Source organism: Lepidochelys kempii, chromosome 12 (genome assembly GCF_965140285.1).
Source record: "Lepidochelys kempii isolate rLepKem1 chromosome 12, rLepKem1.hap1, whole genome shotgun sequence".
NCBI lineage: Eukaryota > Metazoa > Chordata > Testudines > Cheloniidae > Lepidochelys > Lepidochelys kempii.
The window spans coordinates 5,511,810-5,529,080 of NC_136391.1; the positions used below are offsets into that span (position 1 = coordinate 5,511,810).

Below are 17,271 nucleotides of genomic sequence, written 5' to 3' on the forward strand. Positions count from 1 at the left end.
TACAAATTGTTCCACTGCCACTGGTCAAGATGGTTTCTTGAATGACCGTAGTTCGTTTGTTTGGGGTTTTTTTTAAATATAATGCTTTCCAGCCATTGATCATCAGCAACCACAGCTTCAACCTCTTGTTTCAGAGATTTTGTCAGTTGGATTGATGATTTCCCAAAACTTGAGCTTGGATTCTACACAGAACTATTGTGTCTGACAAAAGGATTTCTGGATATGGGTTTTTCCCCCATCTCTGAATTAGGTACCGGATACTCATCAGAAGATTCTTTGTGATAAACCAGCATTAACAAGGTTACCATTTTAACTTTGCTGGAATCTCACCAGGGACCTACATTTAGAAATGACACAAGCTTAAAAATTCTCCCCTTTTGCAAGGGAGACTGGAAGGAAGGAATCTTCCCAGGCTATCCGTCAAGAAAATCTTAATTGGATCTATGGAATCAGTGGCGGCAGCATCTAAATAATCAGCCATCTGTTAATCTGGTCTTAGACGACTCTGATATTACATACACTTTCACAACAGTTCAGGAATCAGAGAATTTTCTCCTTTATATATTTGCCCCATTTTTAAGTAACCCTAGCTGTATTTTTAACCTCTTCATACAGAATTTGTGCCTTCCTGATCCGGAGCTGCTCTGGGAACTAGAGAGTTTCCTGGGAGCCTAAGTTACAGCTCATAGTGCCCAGCGGGCTGCAGAACTGCCTGGAATCTTTGCAGGCTGGAGCCCCCTACGCCAGGCTTGGGAGGGGTCCTTGCAAGGCAGCCATATGGCTGTCTCCATCATGCCTGTGCTGAGTTTGCACTGGTTTAACTGGGTTGGCTTTTAAACTGATTGTAGGTGAACTAGTGCAACTTCTGTGTGTGGACAGGGCCTTAATTTCCCATCGGTAAAATGGGGCTAAGAACCCTTCCTCTCTCCCACCCTTGTCTGTCTTGTCTAGCTAGATTGCAAGCTGATGGGGCCTCTTCTGTGTGCTTGTACAGTGCCTAGAGGTCCTTAAGTTGAGGACCAAATGGAACAAGAACAGTAAATAGCTTTATTTAACAGTTTTGCTCCTGGACAAACCCCCAGAATGTCATGGTTTATGGACTATGACGTGGATATTACTTTGTGCATTCCCCAGCTAATGCTAAAACTAAGCCTTCCTCGTTGTCTGCTGCAGGCGGGAGCTACGGCTGCTCCGGGCGCAGGTGGAGGCAGTCCCTGGTCCGTGTCAGGTGAGGTTGAAAAGCAGGGTTGGAGGGGGAGCGCCTGTTGCAGAATGAAGTTTTGTCTCCTCTTCTGGTGGCAGGAGCCAGAGTTGGTGGCTTCAGATGAGCAAACGAAGACCAAATCAGGGATGAGGCCTGAGGTGCAATTGGCTTTACATCCATTAAATTCATAGACTTTAAGGCCAGAAGGGACCCTTGTGATCATCTAGTCTGACCTCCTGCACATTGCAGGCCATAGAACCTCACCGTCCGACTCCCGTAATAGACCCCTAACCACTGGCTGCGTTATTGACTTCCTCACACCATGATTTACAGACTTCAAGTTACAGAGAATCCACCATTTACATTAGTTCAAACCGGCAAGTGACCCGTGCCCCATGCTGCAGAGGAAGGCCTAAAACCCCTAAGGTCTCTGCCAATCTGACCTGGGTGAAAATTCCTTCCTGACCCCAAATATGGTGATCAATTGTATCCTGAGCATGTAGGTGAAACCCTCCAGCCAGACACTAGGGAAAGAATTCTGCATAATAACTCAGAGACCTCGCTGTCTCTGACCATTGGAGATGCTTGCTAAAAACAGCTCCTGATGGGCCATATGACATTCTAGGCACCCTCCCCAATCTCACACAAGAAGTTTGACAGAGCAGGGAATTGAATCTTCCAGGCTAGCTCCCTGCGGTATCATCCTTTGCCCTCTGGTGATTTCTTCTGGCCTTAACCTCTCTATAAATCTCTGTTAGTTTCTCTGATTAGCTAATACTTAGGTTAGCCATAATCTGAAGGCTTCACATCTCTCATGCGAGGGAGAGAGGATTGCTTTTGGCAGAGATAGATAGCAGGCCTATGGAGTTTCAGGACATTTAAAAAACTTTTTCTGGCCATGTTGCACAAGAAAGAGCATTCTGTTGGACTGTGAACGGTATGTGGACTCCACAGTTTAAAATAGCTGGGTGGTTCTTTCCTGCACAAGGAAAGAGAGAGAAGCAGAGGACAGATATATAGGTCTTTACACTTTACATTTACTTTTATTGTTTAATATACGTATTGACACCAAATAGTTGCATGTCTGTGCATTGGCCTAGTTGTGATGACTGTATCCAGATCCTTGTCTAGCTCATTTCATTACTCATATGCTAGGGATCTGGCCAGGTGTTTCTTGAATGCTGCTGGGTATTTATTCATCACATAGAGTGTTTACAATACTACAGTGATGAAAGTGACAAAAAGCCATGGGGTGCGAAGAGAGACAGACAGACACACACACACGATTTCATAGCTCTGCCATCGCATTGATGGAATCCGCAGATCTCAGTTTTATCCCATATCATTCGGCAGCTACACTGCCTCCTCCACCTTATTTCTGCTATGACTTCTGCTCAGATTTTTTCCTACCTCCTCCACCATCTGTCCCCTTAACCTTCTAGCACACAAGGAATTTTCAAAATTGTCTGTTTTGTGCTACCATATTTTGTCACGCACAAAAAAATACACAGGGTAAAGCACTACAAACAAGAGTAGCTGCATGTGTTTGTGCTGCTGTAAACTTGCATGGCAGCACTTTCATGTGTTCCTGGGAAGGGAGGGGTATTGAATTATTTACTGGGTTATACACTTTTTCTTTCAAATTGCAATGTTTTGTGGATTTTTTTTCCCCCCTAAGTTACAAAAATTAGTTACAAAAATTCCTCATATTTACAACATCAGCTGTTGACTTGAGAACACAGTCTTTGGAATGTGTATGTGATTTGTCGGCTAATTGGAGTTAACCAGTGACCTATTTTGTCATTTAGACATAGTCAACCCAGGTCATGTATTCAGATCACAGACGGCCTGGAGCCTTGTCTGTCTTATGCATGCAGGGGAGTAAGACTAGGTCTCAGCTGAAGACCTGCCTTGTCTTAGGTTTGAGTCTGATGTGGAGCACAGCTCCTGGTCACGAGCGATGCTCCTGGTGAGGCAGGGAGCTGGAGAGGGATTGTGACTCTTGGCGAGGGCGTGTCCAAGTCACAACCCTTCTGGAACAGGGCAGGCTAATGCTCCTGGTGAGGCAGGGAACTGGAGAGGGATTGTGACTCTTGGCGAGGGCGTGTCCAAGTCGCAACCCTTCTGGAGCAGGGCAGGCTAATTGCTCTTTTTTTTTTTTTTTTTTTTTTTTTCTCTTTTTTTCAGGGCTGTGCCTAAAGGTGCAGTCTTGCCACCAGTATGCATTTGTGATTGGGTGCTGGCACGTAGCAGCCCTTGGCACAGCAATAAAGCTTTGGGTGGGGAGTTGAGTCATTTCCCTGCTGGAGCTGTCCAGCATCTGAATAAACAAGGCACTCTGAGTGACCCGAAAGGTGTTGTCATTCACACACATTCAAACCAGAGTAATTTATTCAAAGTAACAGGGATTTGTGTGACGGGGATTGGGGTGCCTTGGGTGAGATCAGAAAAGTTTATTCTTAAAAACATGAACAAATATTTTTAATTTTGTAATTGTCATGTTAGACGGTGACATCTGAAAATCTAGAGTAAGACAAGGGCAATAAGTAATACATCATTGGTTCATAAGAAATTGGGAGTAACCTGCCTCAGCCTTACATTGCACGGGGGGGGCCTGTGTGTATGTTTGCGTGTGAGAGCGAGCGTGCAAACATAGGCAGTATTAATACCCCCTCAGTTTTGATTTACGTCAGTCTATCCTGAGATTTCTTAGGTACGCGACTGATGAGAAGAGCAGAGTGAGTTATGGGAACATGCGTTGACAGACAATCGCATGTGGTACCTTTTTATGTTCACGGACGCATGTTTTGGGCCTGTGGCCAATACTGGTTTAATCAGCAAACACAATCTGTTTGTGTGGCAACTAAAAGAATTTCATGTGGAAGCACAGTGGTGTATAAAGGGTAGGCCATGTCATCAGGGAACAGAAACAATTGTGCATGCTTTAGTCACAGGGTTTGAATGGTGAATTCCACATTTCTAATACTCAAGCAGATACTTGCCGTGGGTTATTCATTAACAGCTCATAGGCTGAAATTTGGTCAAATAAATTATTTATTCCCAGAACTGAAAAATGAACACATATCTAGAAATCACACACTGCCAGTGGGCAGGAAAAAGGCTAAATTCACAGGAGCCTTTGTTCACAACAAACCATTCAGCTGACCCTGCTGACGAACATTTAATTAGTGGGCTCTGTCAAGTAGGGAAGATGAATTTCAGGGGAGCAGGGACTCTGACTATGCAGAATGGTGGGAGGCTTTTCTGAGATTCTGTTGAAGTGTGACGCATCAGAGCAAATGGCTGTCATGGCAGGGGGGTGGGATCAGCAGGGTCAGGGGTGTTTGAAATGTACTCTTGTCAGTTTTAAAGAAATTGTGCCCCCCCAAAACAACATACTGAGAGGATTGTAGCCCCGGCCCAGAGCACTAGCATGGAATGTAAAGCCAAAGGGTCGCATCCTCCGCCATAGCTCCACTCGGGCCATACCAATTCCCACCAGCTGAGAACCAGGCCCAAATATGTGTGGTGTTGGTAAGGGCCAGTGGCCTGCAGAGCAGGGGAACAGAGTTCAGGATCTGGCAGGTGCTGTCAGTCTTTGGGGCTCAGAGTCCAGAAGAGGAGGAGGAATGGTGATCTGCAGTGGACCCCGGTAGCCCGTTCGGCAGTGTCATTTGGTGGGGGCTGACGGAAGCCTCTGACGCTCTGTGTCCTGACACTGCACTAGTTATAACTTTGGGACTTGAGGATGGATGAGTGAGGGGAAGTGCCCTGGGGATGCCTACAAGTGAAATAAATCAGTGCTCGGCACTCAGGGGCATGGCTGGCCCTCCTTGGGCGGGGAGGGGTGGTGCTTGTCTAACAAAGTCATGGGGAATATTGTGTTCTCATAATTTCCTTTTAATTTTTCAGCCCTGGCCCAGCGTGTCCAATCTGGCCAAGGACTTCATTGATCGCCTGCTCACAGTGGATCCCAGTGACAGGATGACAGCTCTTCAAGCCTTAAAGCACCCCTGGGTAGTCAGCATGGCGGCCTCCTCATCCATGAAGAACCTGCATCGCTCCATCTCTCAGAACCTCCTCAAGAGGGCGTCCTCTCGCTGCCAAAGCACCAAATCGGCCCAGTCCACCCGCTCCAGCCGCTCCACCAAATCCAATAAGTCGCGGCGGGTACGGGAACGGGAGCTGCGGGAGCTCAACCTGCGCTACCAGCAGCAATATAATGGCTGAGAACTCAACAGGAAACCGCCAGCTGTCTTCCCAGGAGCACTTCCTCTGGTGTAGGTGTGCAACGTTCCCACTCGGCGGGGAGCACCCAGGCTCCTCCTGCAGGAGTGAGCCTACATGTGCACGAAGCTCGTGGGACATGGAACCTTTGCACCCCAGCCCCCCACAACGGGCACTCCTCACTTGGGTGGGCTGCGTCTCGGAGCCTGGTGCAGGAAGTGGAGCAGTGAAAGCCTTCCTTGTGCTCATTCAGGTCCAGAGTGAAGGTCAAAGTTCAGGGCCTCAAGTAGTCAGCAGATTAGGGAGCCACAAAGAGAAAAGCTCCCTCCCCAGCCCAGGAGTTTGGCTGCCTTTAGTTATTTATTGATTCCAGAATGTTAAGTCCCTATACATGCTTGGACAGTATTTATATTGGACTCCATGATGCCTTTCCATTGATGCTGGTGGGAGTCACACGCACAGCTAGGGTTGGAATTGCTGTGACTCAGTGAGGAGCATGAAGCAGAGAGGTTTCCCCCAAAGGCCCCGGTGACTGTTACAGCGTCACAGGTTACTCATGCTGGTTAAGGATTGATTGCGATATCGGCGCCCTGGAGTGCAGATCGTCTGCAGTCACAGTTCCCCTTTGCCCTGACTGCAGGTTCCTAACTGTGGGGAGCAGAGAGGATGAGAATCCTGCAGGAGCAAGACACGTCGCAGGACACTTCTTAAAAACGTCTTTTGTAAAGCAAACCCCGTGGCTAGCCCTGGCCCCCACCCCTGCACTAGAACTCAAGATCTCCTCTGTCTCGGGAAGCGTAAGGCTTGTGAGCCAGCTGAGGCAGGCACAAAGGGAGGGTGCGGAGGTGTCTGGAGAGGCCACTTTGGACATATTTTGAGGCAAAAAGCACGAGGACAAATGGAAGCAGAGGTTGGTGCTGGCAGGGGCCCCTCTGATCTGGGCGTCCTCAGAGGCAAGCTGGCGTTCCTTCTTGCTGCTGGGTTTAAGGTTTTGGATTCTCACCCTCGTGTTGCACCATGGACCCGACAGACGGATGGTTCCAACTGTGCCCCGTTACCAGGCCAAAACTGTGACTGCCCCAGCCATTACCCACTGCCTCCCATTCGGCCACGCACACTGATTCTGCCAGCGCCTGGCCTGCTTGGCACCCCAGGCCTGCCTTTGGGATAGCTTCAGGGCAGGCTATGGTGTGCACAAGAGAGTGGGATGGGGGCAGTCATGTCACCACGGAAACACCTTGTTAACACTGGGATGGGAGCCTTTCCTACCAGATACTCAACCTGGAGCATCAGCCCTGGTTACACGTGCCAGGCCTCAGGAAGCACTGCTCCAGACGCTCCCTTCTCCGTCAGGGGTCACTCGGCTCCTTATTTTCCTCTTTGGACTTAAGGCAGAGTCATCTCTGCCATGACCTTGTGCAGGGTGTGTCATTCCCTATGGTAGGAGGTGCTAAAACCCTGATCTCCAGAGTCCCAGACCACTGCCTTACCCACAAGCCTTTCCAAAGTCTTTCTCCTCCCTTGTGTAGGATAAATGAAGCTGCAGAAAAGGCCAGATTGCCACGTGCTGAGTTCTGGTCTAATCCAATGCGTTCCCTCCCCGTCTCAGTTCCTGACTGGGACAGAACCTGCGGGAACATCTGTCTCACCCAGGAGAGTCTTCCCTCCAGGCTGGCAGCCATTACTCTTCAGAACGCTGCAGCCATAGAGCCCATTTCCTTGGCAATTGAGTTATCATGGGATACATCATCCAGAAAGGTCCTGTGTGACGTCACTTGTGGCAGATGTAGGGCCTAATATGGGAAACAAAATTCCTTTATAGAGGTCGTATCAGCTCTGGACAAAGCCAGTTCTTGGTGACTCAGCGTGAGGCTCACAAGGTCTGTCTTGCTTTCAGGTGTGTGTGTGTGTGACACTGCATGATGGCGTGACCTAGGCCTTGCATCTGTGATGCAGGCTGCGATCCTGATACCAACTGGCCTCTCATTGGTTTGATTAGTGTCTCTCTAAAGAGAGACAGGCTGATTCCACACTCCTTCTGGCCTTCTTGCAAGCAGAGCTCCAGTTCTCACCGATGCAACCTGGTCTCTTCCATGGGAAACCTCTGAGTACACTTGGGCACACACAACAGGAGCAGTGCAGATCATCGTGTTGGCCTTTCACCTCTTGGTTTCAGTTGGGTGGTTCGCCCCCTCTTAGTTCTAACACACTTACGACCAGACAGTAGCCATATGTAAGCAAAGAGGGGACAGTGGAGGTTTCCTGGAGGGAGGGGGAATCCAAGCTCCTCTTGGAACCTCCCACCTCAGCAGAGGCTAGTGGCAGGAATCCCACTAGCTGAGCGCAGGTTACAAAAGTGCTTGGGCTGGGCTGTCTTTGGAAATGTGCTGCAGTCACAGATAATTCTGCTAATGAGGCCAGTTCGTCCGCTGTGCACATGCCCTCCACCAGCTGCGCTGGAATTCTGCCGTGCATGCTCTCTGGACTCCCTGCCTTCGTCTGTTTCACGCCAGCATCTCGACTCTCTCCACCTGACCTGAGACTCGGGAGTGTCTCCCTTTGGAAATGCCTCATTTGTGGATTTCACAGGTTAAACACTGCCCCCATTCTCCCACAATCTGCCTGCATGCATTTTATCTGTCTCCCTTTTTTCCCTCTTAACTAGGGTTCTGGAGTTTTGGCCTAGTGTGAGTTTGGGACACTTGCTCCAGTATTGAATAATCTCAGAAATAACGCAGTGATTGTGTATCTGTGCCCTGGGTGAGGTCTGCATCTCACTTGTCTGGGAGCTCTCTGGGACACACTGTACCCAGAGAGAAATCTCCTGCTCAGTAAGTGAAAATGTCCCTCTCCCTGCATTTGACAGTGAAATATGACTGAAGTTAGGGTGACACCTAGTGGCAAATTGCAGTATATCATCTTGCAGAGAGAGATCTCTTTGCGTTTTGTTTTCTTATAGTTACGAGTGAGGCATCTCTGTGTTTGGTATGCAGGGGACTTGGTGAGGTTGTAGGGGGCGTGCTCTCAATCAGATCAGACAGAGCTGTCAGAGCCATTGAATAATTCTTGTCTTTAATATGAATGCACCTCCCTTTTTATTCCTTTGGCGAAACTGCCCAGATTGTAATGCCCAGTTTTCCGTCCCCTGACCGGACGTCGTCCATAGCAGAGCAGCATATTGGACTGGTGAGGCAGGGGAACGATTCTTGGCCATGTGTGCTTGAACCGTTGGCACAGAAATTGTGATACACTAGCGTCTGAATTCCAGTTAGGAGTATTTCTGTCTGCCACTGGGCTCTCCTCAGATGTCTGAGCAGAATCGTTACAGTTATGCTACTTGACATCTCTGATAGCTGCCCCAGCCTTTCCCTCTATCCGTGTATGGCCCAGTGTTTGCTGTCATAGGGTGCTAGGTTTGTGGAGTCACACAAATAGTGAAGGTAGCTGGCTGGTTATTTGAGGGGCTAATGGAGGGGTAGAAGGGCAGCGAGCTCCTTGACTCCCTCTTTCCACCTGTACCAGGAGAACATTAGCTTGTGAATGTTTCATTTGCATTTTGTACCTGAAAAGGTTTTTCTGCCCAACCATGCTCTCTTCCCTGTGGGTAGAAGTGGCTGGATTATTCGTACACATGGACAATCGGATGAATTTGTCCCTTCTGTTACCAAATCATTGATTTTTACAATTGTGCTCTTTGTGACTGCTCAGCAAACTGCTCATGGGAACGAATTTTAGCCAGCAGGTTGTTTGAAAACTTCACTTTGGCTGCTTTGCTATTCATTATCCTTGGTGTGTGATTGGTCACCTAAGTCACATGACATTGTTTGCTCCTCCTGTAAGCAGGAGAGTAGTGCCTAGGGAATGACAAGTTACCTTCTCCTCATGTGGTTATGGGTATAGGTCTGAAGAGCAGCCACTTGCCACATACGAGTGCAAATAAATGTTCACGTGGACAAAGGCAGGAAGCTGGCTGAATAGGACAGATGTTCAGTCTTCCATTGCCTACTAATGAACACACCAGCATTCAACTGGTTCTGCCTTGTTGCAGAAATCTCATGGGATGTGAGGAGAAAGTAGAGAGTAAATGGGCTGAGACTGGAAGCAATCACTTGGTGACCTAGTATATTGTCCTCCTGGGACCAGCTCTCAAATTGCTGCTTTCCACCCTATTCCCAGGGAAATGCTCCTTTAAGGAGTGAAGGGAAATACTTGTGTCTGTCTATTGGAACTTAGCAATACTGTGTGAAATGGTCTCTTCACTCTGACGAGGAGTTTCAGCTTGCTTGCTCTTTCGCAGGAGGTGGATCTGGCTTCGCAGAATGCTGTCCATTGGATCCTGCATATTTTGGAGCATTAGTGGAAATAACAAAGGGCTTCCAAGGAGAACAGTAGGTGGGCTGCAAACGGAGGATGCTACTTTGGATCCAACTTATGAATGTATTGGAGATGGACTTTCCGAAAGCCTTTGACAAGGTCCCTCACCAAAGGTTCTTAAGCAAACTATGCAGTCATGGCGTAAGAGGGAAGGTCCTCTCATGGTTAAAAAATGGGAAACAAAAGTGTTGGAATAAATAGTCAGTTTTCACACTAGAGAGAGGTAAAGAGCTGTGTCCCCCAGGGATCTGTAGTGGGACCCTCGCTGTTCAACACATTCACAAATGATATGGGAAAGGGGGTGAATAGGGAGGAGGTAAAATTTGCAGATGATGCAAAATTACTCGAAGAATTACTTGTGAAGGCCAAAATTATAACAGGGTTAAAAAATGGCTATTAGCCAAAATGGTCATGGACGCAGCCTTGATTAGTCTACTCCTGATCCCTCCCAATGCAACGCCAGACGGCTAAATGCCAAGCTGATGGGGAAGAGGTCAGTGCTGCTTCATGAAGTATTCCAAAATAATGGTGATATCTTACATAATATTCAGATTGTAGTACAACCCAGTAGCCCCTGTCAGGTTCAGGGCCCCATTGTATTTGGAGCTATGCAAACACAGATGAAGGCATGGCCTCTGCTCCCACGAGCTTTACAGGTTTAAGAAGTAGGTGAGATCAGCTAGGGAGTGCTGACGTGCTGCTTTGGGTGGTGACTTGGAAACCAGCTGCAATGAAGTTCCTGCAACAGGTTTGGGAATAATCAGCCTGCAGACATTCTAACCCCTTTGGGCTGGGTGGTCTAGTTCTTCTAATGTCTTCTCTGGTAACTTTCCATTGCTTCTTCCTTCCTCCTCCTCCATCCTGCTCCTTGTCCCACATTCTGGACTCTGCCATGTGGACATATTTGGTTGAAATGCTGATGCCTGACATACTGTATTAGGGCTGTGGGGAGACTGAGGCTGGGCACACGGACATGCTCTTCTCTAGTGACCCAGCACTTACAGTAAAAAATGAGAGTTTTTAATGTCCTCATGTGGCCCCCAAAATGATTGTGGCTGATCTGGGCAGGACAGCGGGCTCTGTCTCTCTCTGAGGCCTTCGTCAGAACCTAGGCTAACAGTGTGCACCCAATGGGGCACTTGGGCATAAAAACCATGGAGCCATGTTGGATTTATTGTTTCTGCGGCTCTGGGCTCACTAAAGAGACCCCACATCACCTACTGATTATTGAAAAGGGCTTCAAGTCCCCAAGCGCGGCTCCTTCCTTCTGGAGTGGCAGCTTGGTGGAGCCAGCTCTTTGGCTAGTCCCATTAAAGCTGCCCTGTTGACTGCAGTATTTTGCCGTAGATGCAAAGATACAGCTATAGGGGCAGATTGTCCCCTGTGGCCTGCTCATGCCAGGGGAGGAGAGGTGGACAGAGCTCTGCTCTGCCATGAAGGGGGAGCAGCTGGCATGGGAAGATGCTATGTCACCTCTGCCAGTTTCATGCTAGCAGAGGGTACGCTGCACAAGAGGAATTGCCTGCTGCCAGCCTCTGACCAAAGTACAGTCATTATGTGATGTCTGAGCAGCACAGTAACAGACCTGGAGGATCTGGTCCAACATCTTGAAGAACCAGCCAAGCCCATTCAGGGGAGTACATGGACTCTCCTAGGGGCATGCTGCCCTCATTAATGTTTACAGTAGGATGGGAAGGGCCAGGATCAGTAACAATTCTTATATTGCTACCAAAGTGCCCACCCAGAACAGGAGCATCCCTGTCTCTGGGGTCACAGCTCAGGCCCATAGATCATCTCTCCTCACTACCTGCCTTCTCTTTATCCAGGACCTGTCTGGTAGGAAGGAGATCGTTTCGTGTCAGAATATAATCCCTCTTGTCCCTTATGCAAACCAACCACCCAACCCAGTCTGCATGGTGTGTGGGTAATGCAGCCCTGCCGAGGCCATGTCACATCTTACATGACGTCCTCCTGCAAACTCTGACTTTTGATTTATAGCTCACATTCATCTGATTTGCAGTAATATTAAAAATCCTTAATAGTGTGTGACTAGAAGAGATGGGAGCCAACAGTGGCTTCCTAGAGAATCAAACACTTGGAAAGCATTGCAGAAAGCTGCTCCTTACTGCACACTGAAAGGGCTGTTGCATGTGCCTAGTGGGCATCTGTGTGTGTGTGTCACACATGCCCTTGCAGTTTCCAAATCTCCTGTATCTCTTGAAAAACTATCACTAAGTGCCTGTGCTGTTTGATGCCTCATACCAGGCTTTGTGTGGACTATGTTGATGCTCTCCCTATCACGAGGCTTCTGCTGCTTTGTTCAGACTATTCATCTCCACCCCCAGAAAGCCTAGATAACTGTGCAGCCCTTTAACGCTACAGGGGCATGTGCCTGTGCGTCAGACGTGTGTATTACTGAGCAGGGGCATTGCCAAAGACGTGCAATAGGAAGGGTGTTCTCTGGTGGTGCTGCATGCCCAGAGCACAGCTTTGTCCCTTGCCGCTCTGACCATTCCCTTGGTGAACAGTGCCTGGAAGGAGAGGCCACTGCCTGCCTGACGATATTCCCTTCTCCATCTGCATTTCCCTCTGTCCTCCTATGCACAATATACTGTAGATTCTCTCCTCGGTACCAGACGAGCTGCTGGCTGCTGCTCTGAGAACTTTGCACTGTGGTTGCTTTTCGACTGTGGAAGAAATCTGGGCCAAATGTAGGTACCTGGTAGGCAGAGCACCTGCCATGAGCACACATGAAGATGCTGTGATCCTTTCTGTTACCTTTCATGACACAAAGATGCCTCTTGGAAGCCCTCAGGACAGGAGGTCTTGACGTGCTGGCTCCAGTTTTGTTGCCAGGTCGTCCCTGGCCGTGTAGGAGCTGCTGAAGGTATTCGCATCATGTCCCACTTTATCTCCTCTCAAAAGGATGCGCTGTTTGTCTTGAGAAATATCCGGTTCTGTGATTTGCCTTTGATTCCTTTTGTACACTAAGGAGTCTCTTGTAGAGTGAGATCTGATCCATGGTACTTACCCTGTAATGTTAAAATGAGTGTATAGAATTATTTATTTTGTGTATCCAGTCTGTTAAATGTGTAAATGTATCCGGTGTATCCAGTAAACCTTTTGTCCTCGTTCCCTGGCTGGGGCCTGCTCTCTGACGGACACCCAAAGGAGGGGGCTTTTATGGGGTTACAGTTGCTGAATGTATCTGGGGCTGAGTGATGCCTACTTGCGCTCCACTCCTCTCCCAAACACACCAGGTGCGGTAGTGAGTCGGGGACCCTTTACGAGGAGATCTTGCTTCTTCCCTTAAGGAAACGTTGCATTGTCCCCATTAAAATAATAGTGGTTGCCATTTCTGCAGGCTGTCTTCAGCCAAGGATCTGCAAGCACTTGGCAGCGGAGGGAAGGCCTACGGAGGTGAGATCTTCAAAGGTCTCAAAGGGAGTTAAGCACGCATCTCTCACTGAAACCCACTGGGAGTTGGGTCTCCTTCAACGTGCTCTTCATGCTGTCTGGGCAGGACCTAAGATTGTGTGTTTGCGGAAATGCACAGCAGATCTTTGGGTGCTCACCATTATTGCCAATAGATAACCTGCTGTCCGCGAGCAGCCCTAGCCAGTAGCACAAAGTCTTGGCTTAATCTTCTGCCCTTCCCGTGGGGCACTCTCCCCCGCCAGCCGGAGCTGCCTAGGAGAGGGCTTTCTGCAATAGATGTAGCTCCCCTTCTTGCTTTGATCCTATTGCTCCTGTGTCACCCTGACTGACAAGGAGGCCGAAGGGCAGACACCCTGAGTTGGTAGCAGGTTCACCTCTGCCCTGAGCTCTTTGTCTCTCCTCATCTGTCATTTTGCCAGCCCCCGCTCAGGGCGGCTGCTCTTCGGCAAGCTCCCTCCATTGTCGCTCCTCTGGTAAAGGGGGCCCAGGTGTGAACCCCCATTCCAGGTGGAGCTGCAGCACAGCCCTAGCCCTGGACCGGTGCAACTGCCTACGCAGCCCTCCACCACACAGGCCTTTGCAAACCCCTGCCTCCAGTGCTCTCCATTAGTACCTGTGTGTCGGCCATTGCTGCTTGCTGGGATTGCCTCAGAGCCGTTAGCTGCCTTTCCCAGGGATGTCTCATAGGATCAGTTCCTGCCCCTAGGTCCTGCTGGATAGCTCTCTCGCCTGATTCTCCACACTCCGAAGATGCTAAAGGAACCAGTCCAAAGCTTGCTCCCTGCGGTGGCCCCCAACGCTTCCCTGCTGTTTTTTGCAGACAGGCACTTGGCTGCCTTGTCTGGTCCATGACAAGCTGGAAGCTTATGGGTTTTGCAATGAAGATGTTGTGAGATAGCTGCAGCCCTTTGTTCATCTCCCAGGCTGGCCCCGATCCTGTACTCCCACCCCTCTCACTCGATAGCTCTGCTAAACACAAGTAGACATCTTGCTCTGGCCTGATGTTTCCATTTCCAGCAGGGAGCCCAATGTGTAGCTACTAGCCTGCAGGGCAAGGATCTTCCCAAGCTCCTCTGCTCTGCTCTCTTGTTGCCCAGCGGGGAAGTCCTGGCACCCCCGCCCCAAGCGGGGACACCCTGCCCTGCCCCACCCCAGGATGCTGGGAGCTGGGTCCTGGCTCTGGTATAAATAAATGCACCGATGCCAGTGGTAAGAGACTCTAATGAGCAGACTCTGTACATCCTCTAGGGCTAACCCAGGCAAAGCAGCTGGGGACTCCTCACTTATGCTTAAAAACCCTTGCCCCTCAGCATTCAAGCAGAATAGGAATAGTAAATTCTCCTTTTTTATTGTCTTCCCCCCAGCATGAAGACACATCCCTTCTTCCAGGCTGTGGGGGAAGCAGTCAGCAAAGTCTTTTGTGCACAATGGCTTGTCTGATGGCTATAGACCTTGTGTTGGGGGGGAGGTGACACCTCTTGTGGTGAATGAGTGTTCACATCTGGGCTTCTCCCCTGACTGTGGGCCATTCACGGGCTTAGGAAACATTTTTATAGTTATGGAGCAAACTTTTCAACCTTGCCTGATAACACGGGCTACAGATAGGATAAGTAGGATTAATACATGCAGCATCCTACTAGCATTTCATAAAGACTACCCACGTGGTTATAACTGTCTGTTCTAACTTCACACAGTTGAGCTAGATGGGGTTCCAGCTGTGCATTTGTCAGTGGTCAGTGAGGCCTCAGACCAAGTGAGCTGGCACTTGGTCTGCCAGTGTCACGTGGTACTAAGCCAGATGCCTTGGAGGAAACCAAGTATACAGTATCAGCACAGTTCCTTTTATCAACCAGCCCTGCAATCTTGTCAAGCAATGATCACAGATTTGTTGGACAGACCTATCTTCTGGGGACCCAGGCCAGCTGGCTGCCATATCAACAAAGAGCCAGAGGCTGAAAGTCGGGTCCTGAATTAGCCGATTCATTAGTTTACCTGGGACTGACATCAGGCTGACCCGTCTGTAGTGCCCTGAGTCATCTCTATTAAATGTGGGAACTATGTTAGCAGGCTGTTGGTCCTCTGGCATGTCCCCCAGCTGGCTCAGTGGTTCCTTCAAGCCTCTTGGATGTGAGTTTTCTGGGCCTGGTGGTTTGAAAATGGTTACGTTTAGCAAATGCTGCTTGGGGTGTGTGTGTGTAGGGGTGGGTAAATGCCCTGGCCTGGGGGGTGTCGAGGGGGCAGTGCTGTGTAAATACCTGGCCCAGGTGTGTGTGTGTGGTGGGGGGGGGAGCTGCTGTGTAAATACCCTGGCCTGGGTGTGTGTATGGGGAGAGTAGGGGGTGCTGTGTAAATGCCCTGGTGTGGTGGGGGGCAGGGAGTGGTGTGTAAATGCCCTGCCCTGGGGTGTGTGACCAGGGTTTCCCTAGGGGCTGGCTGTGGTCCCACTGAGCCGGCTGCAGGGGCAGGTGCTTAGGGACGGGCCCCAGTTCTGGTTTTGTTCAGGGCAGAGACCTGTGATTTGGTGCCAGTGACACCAGGTTGGGCTCTGCTGGTGACTGTCACATGCCTGGTGCTCAGAGAACTGGGGGGCTGCAAGCAGCCAGTGCTGCCTCCCCTGCAGGTGGGTATCGTTGTAAGTGGGGAGCTGGGTAAGGGGTGTCATGGGGGGGGAGAAGTGGGCACCCATTTCCCTCCCCCTCCTGCGTGGGAACAGGGTCCCCGGGCAGCCCTAGGGGCAGGATGGGAGAGGACTGTTGCCCCTTTGTGCTTCCACCTAGTCCTGACCTCTCCCCCTAGTCTGCCCAGCCTCCACTTGGCTCAATCCTCCCCACCCCCTCACGTCCTGCCTAATTCCTCTGAGTCCCCCCCCTGACCTGCACGCACTCCCACAAGCCCCCCAAACACCCACAGCCCTGTAGGCTCAGAGCATCCACCCCAGGCTCAGAGCATTCTCCTGTGGTGCCCAGCAGCCCCCTGCCAGGTGGGACTGGAGAAGCCCATGGACTGCAGGAACCAGGGGCCCATGGAGAACCAGCCTCCTGGGGCTGTAAGGCAGCCCCTTGGTGGCAACAAGTGGCACTGCACCAGGGGCACAGCGGAGCTGACAGAGGGGCAGGGCTGGGGGCTCTATTTGCCCATACTGAGCCGATGTCCCTGTGGCTGGCTGTCTGTACGTGGCAGCCTAGTGGGATCCCGAACTCCTGTTTTATCTCGCCCTTTCCCTCTTTCTCCAGCAGGTCCATATGGGCTGAGCTGCCTGGAGCTGGGCTGGGCTCTGCCTGGGACTCTACCCGGCACAGTGACCTTCCTGCCCTGGGCCCCCCACTTGCACCCGCTGTGAGCAGAGGGGTGAGGGTGGCTCACAAGCCAGGCAGTAGCTCAGCAGAGCTGCGGCAAGGGCGGCTGGTACCGGAAAGGAGCCTAGAGGCTTGGGGTTCAGAGGTGGGGCCAGAAGGTCTGTGTAGACAGGCTGCCCCAAGGGCGTGGGGATGGAGTTTAAGCCTCAGAGCATGGCCCAGGGCCCATGTCCTTCAGCCAGCTCTGCCCATGCACCCCCACTTTGGTGCTCTGCTGCACCCGGCTGGGCCTGCAGATGAACACCTGCCAAAGCGACTGCCCCACACTGAGCCCCCATCCCATCCTGGGCAGTGGGCAAAGCAGCCTTTCCAGGGAGCATGGTCACTTGGACAGAGGGCCCCGGCCTGCACAGACCATTCCTCTTCTCTCCTAGGGCAAACCCCATCTGCCGGAGCTTCCCGGGCGTGGCAGTATGGGGGCCGAACAGGCCAGCAGGACATAGGAAGTGGCTCTGCAGGCTCGTAGGGGATTAACTCTAGCTTGAGCAGGGCCCATTGGGCTGGCCCCTAGCATGCAGGGGGGGCATCTGTATGGCACAGCCAATTGACAGACCCCCCCCCCCCCGGGAAGGGCATGTGGGCAATGCGCTGGGACTGTCAGAGAGGGCAGAGGATCTGGTCCCACCTGAGACACCCCCCCCAGCTGGTTCCATTGCCCCAGGCTCCTCACAC

The 17,271-nt window shown here is 50.7% G+C and overlaps 1 protein-coding gene across 2 annotated transcripts in view; it reads left to right on the forward strand.

Annotated features, from left to right (window-relative positions):
• Positions 1–12,938, forward strand: part of PSKH1 (protein serine kinase H1) — a 77,436-nt gene extending 64,498 nt beyond the window's left edge. The window contains exon 5 of one of the 2 annotated variants that reach the window (XR_012154452.2): positions 5,117–5,193. Coding sequence is in view for 1 of the 2 variants with exons in the window: in XM_073307252.2 (XP_073163353.1) it covers positions 5,117–5,434 (318 nt within the window). In the remaining variant the exon portion in view is untranslated. Of the gene's footprint in view, positions 1–5,116 lie in introns of both variants that reach the window. The other variant, XM_073307252.2, reaches the window with a different exon arrangement.
• Positions 12,939–17,271: the final 4,333 nt, after the last annotated feature.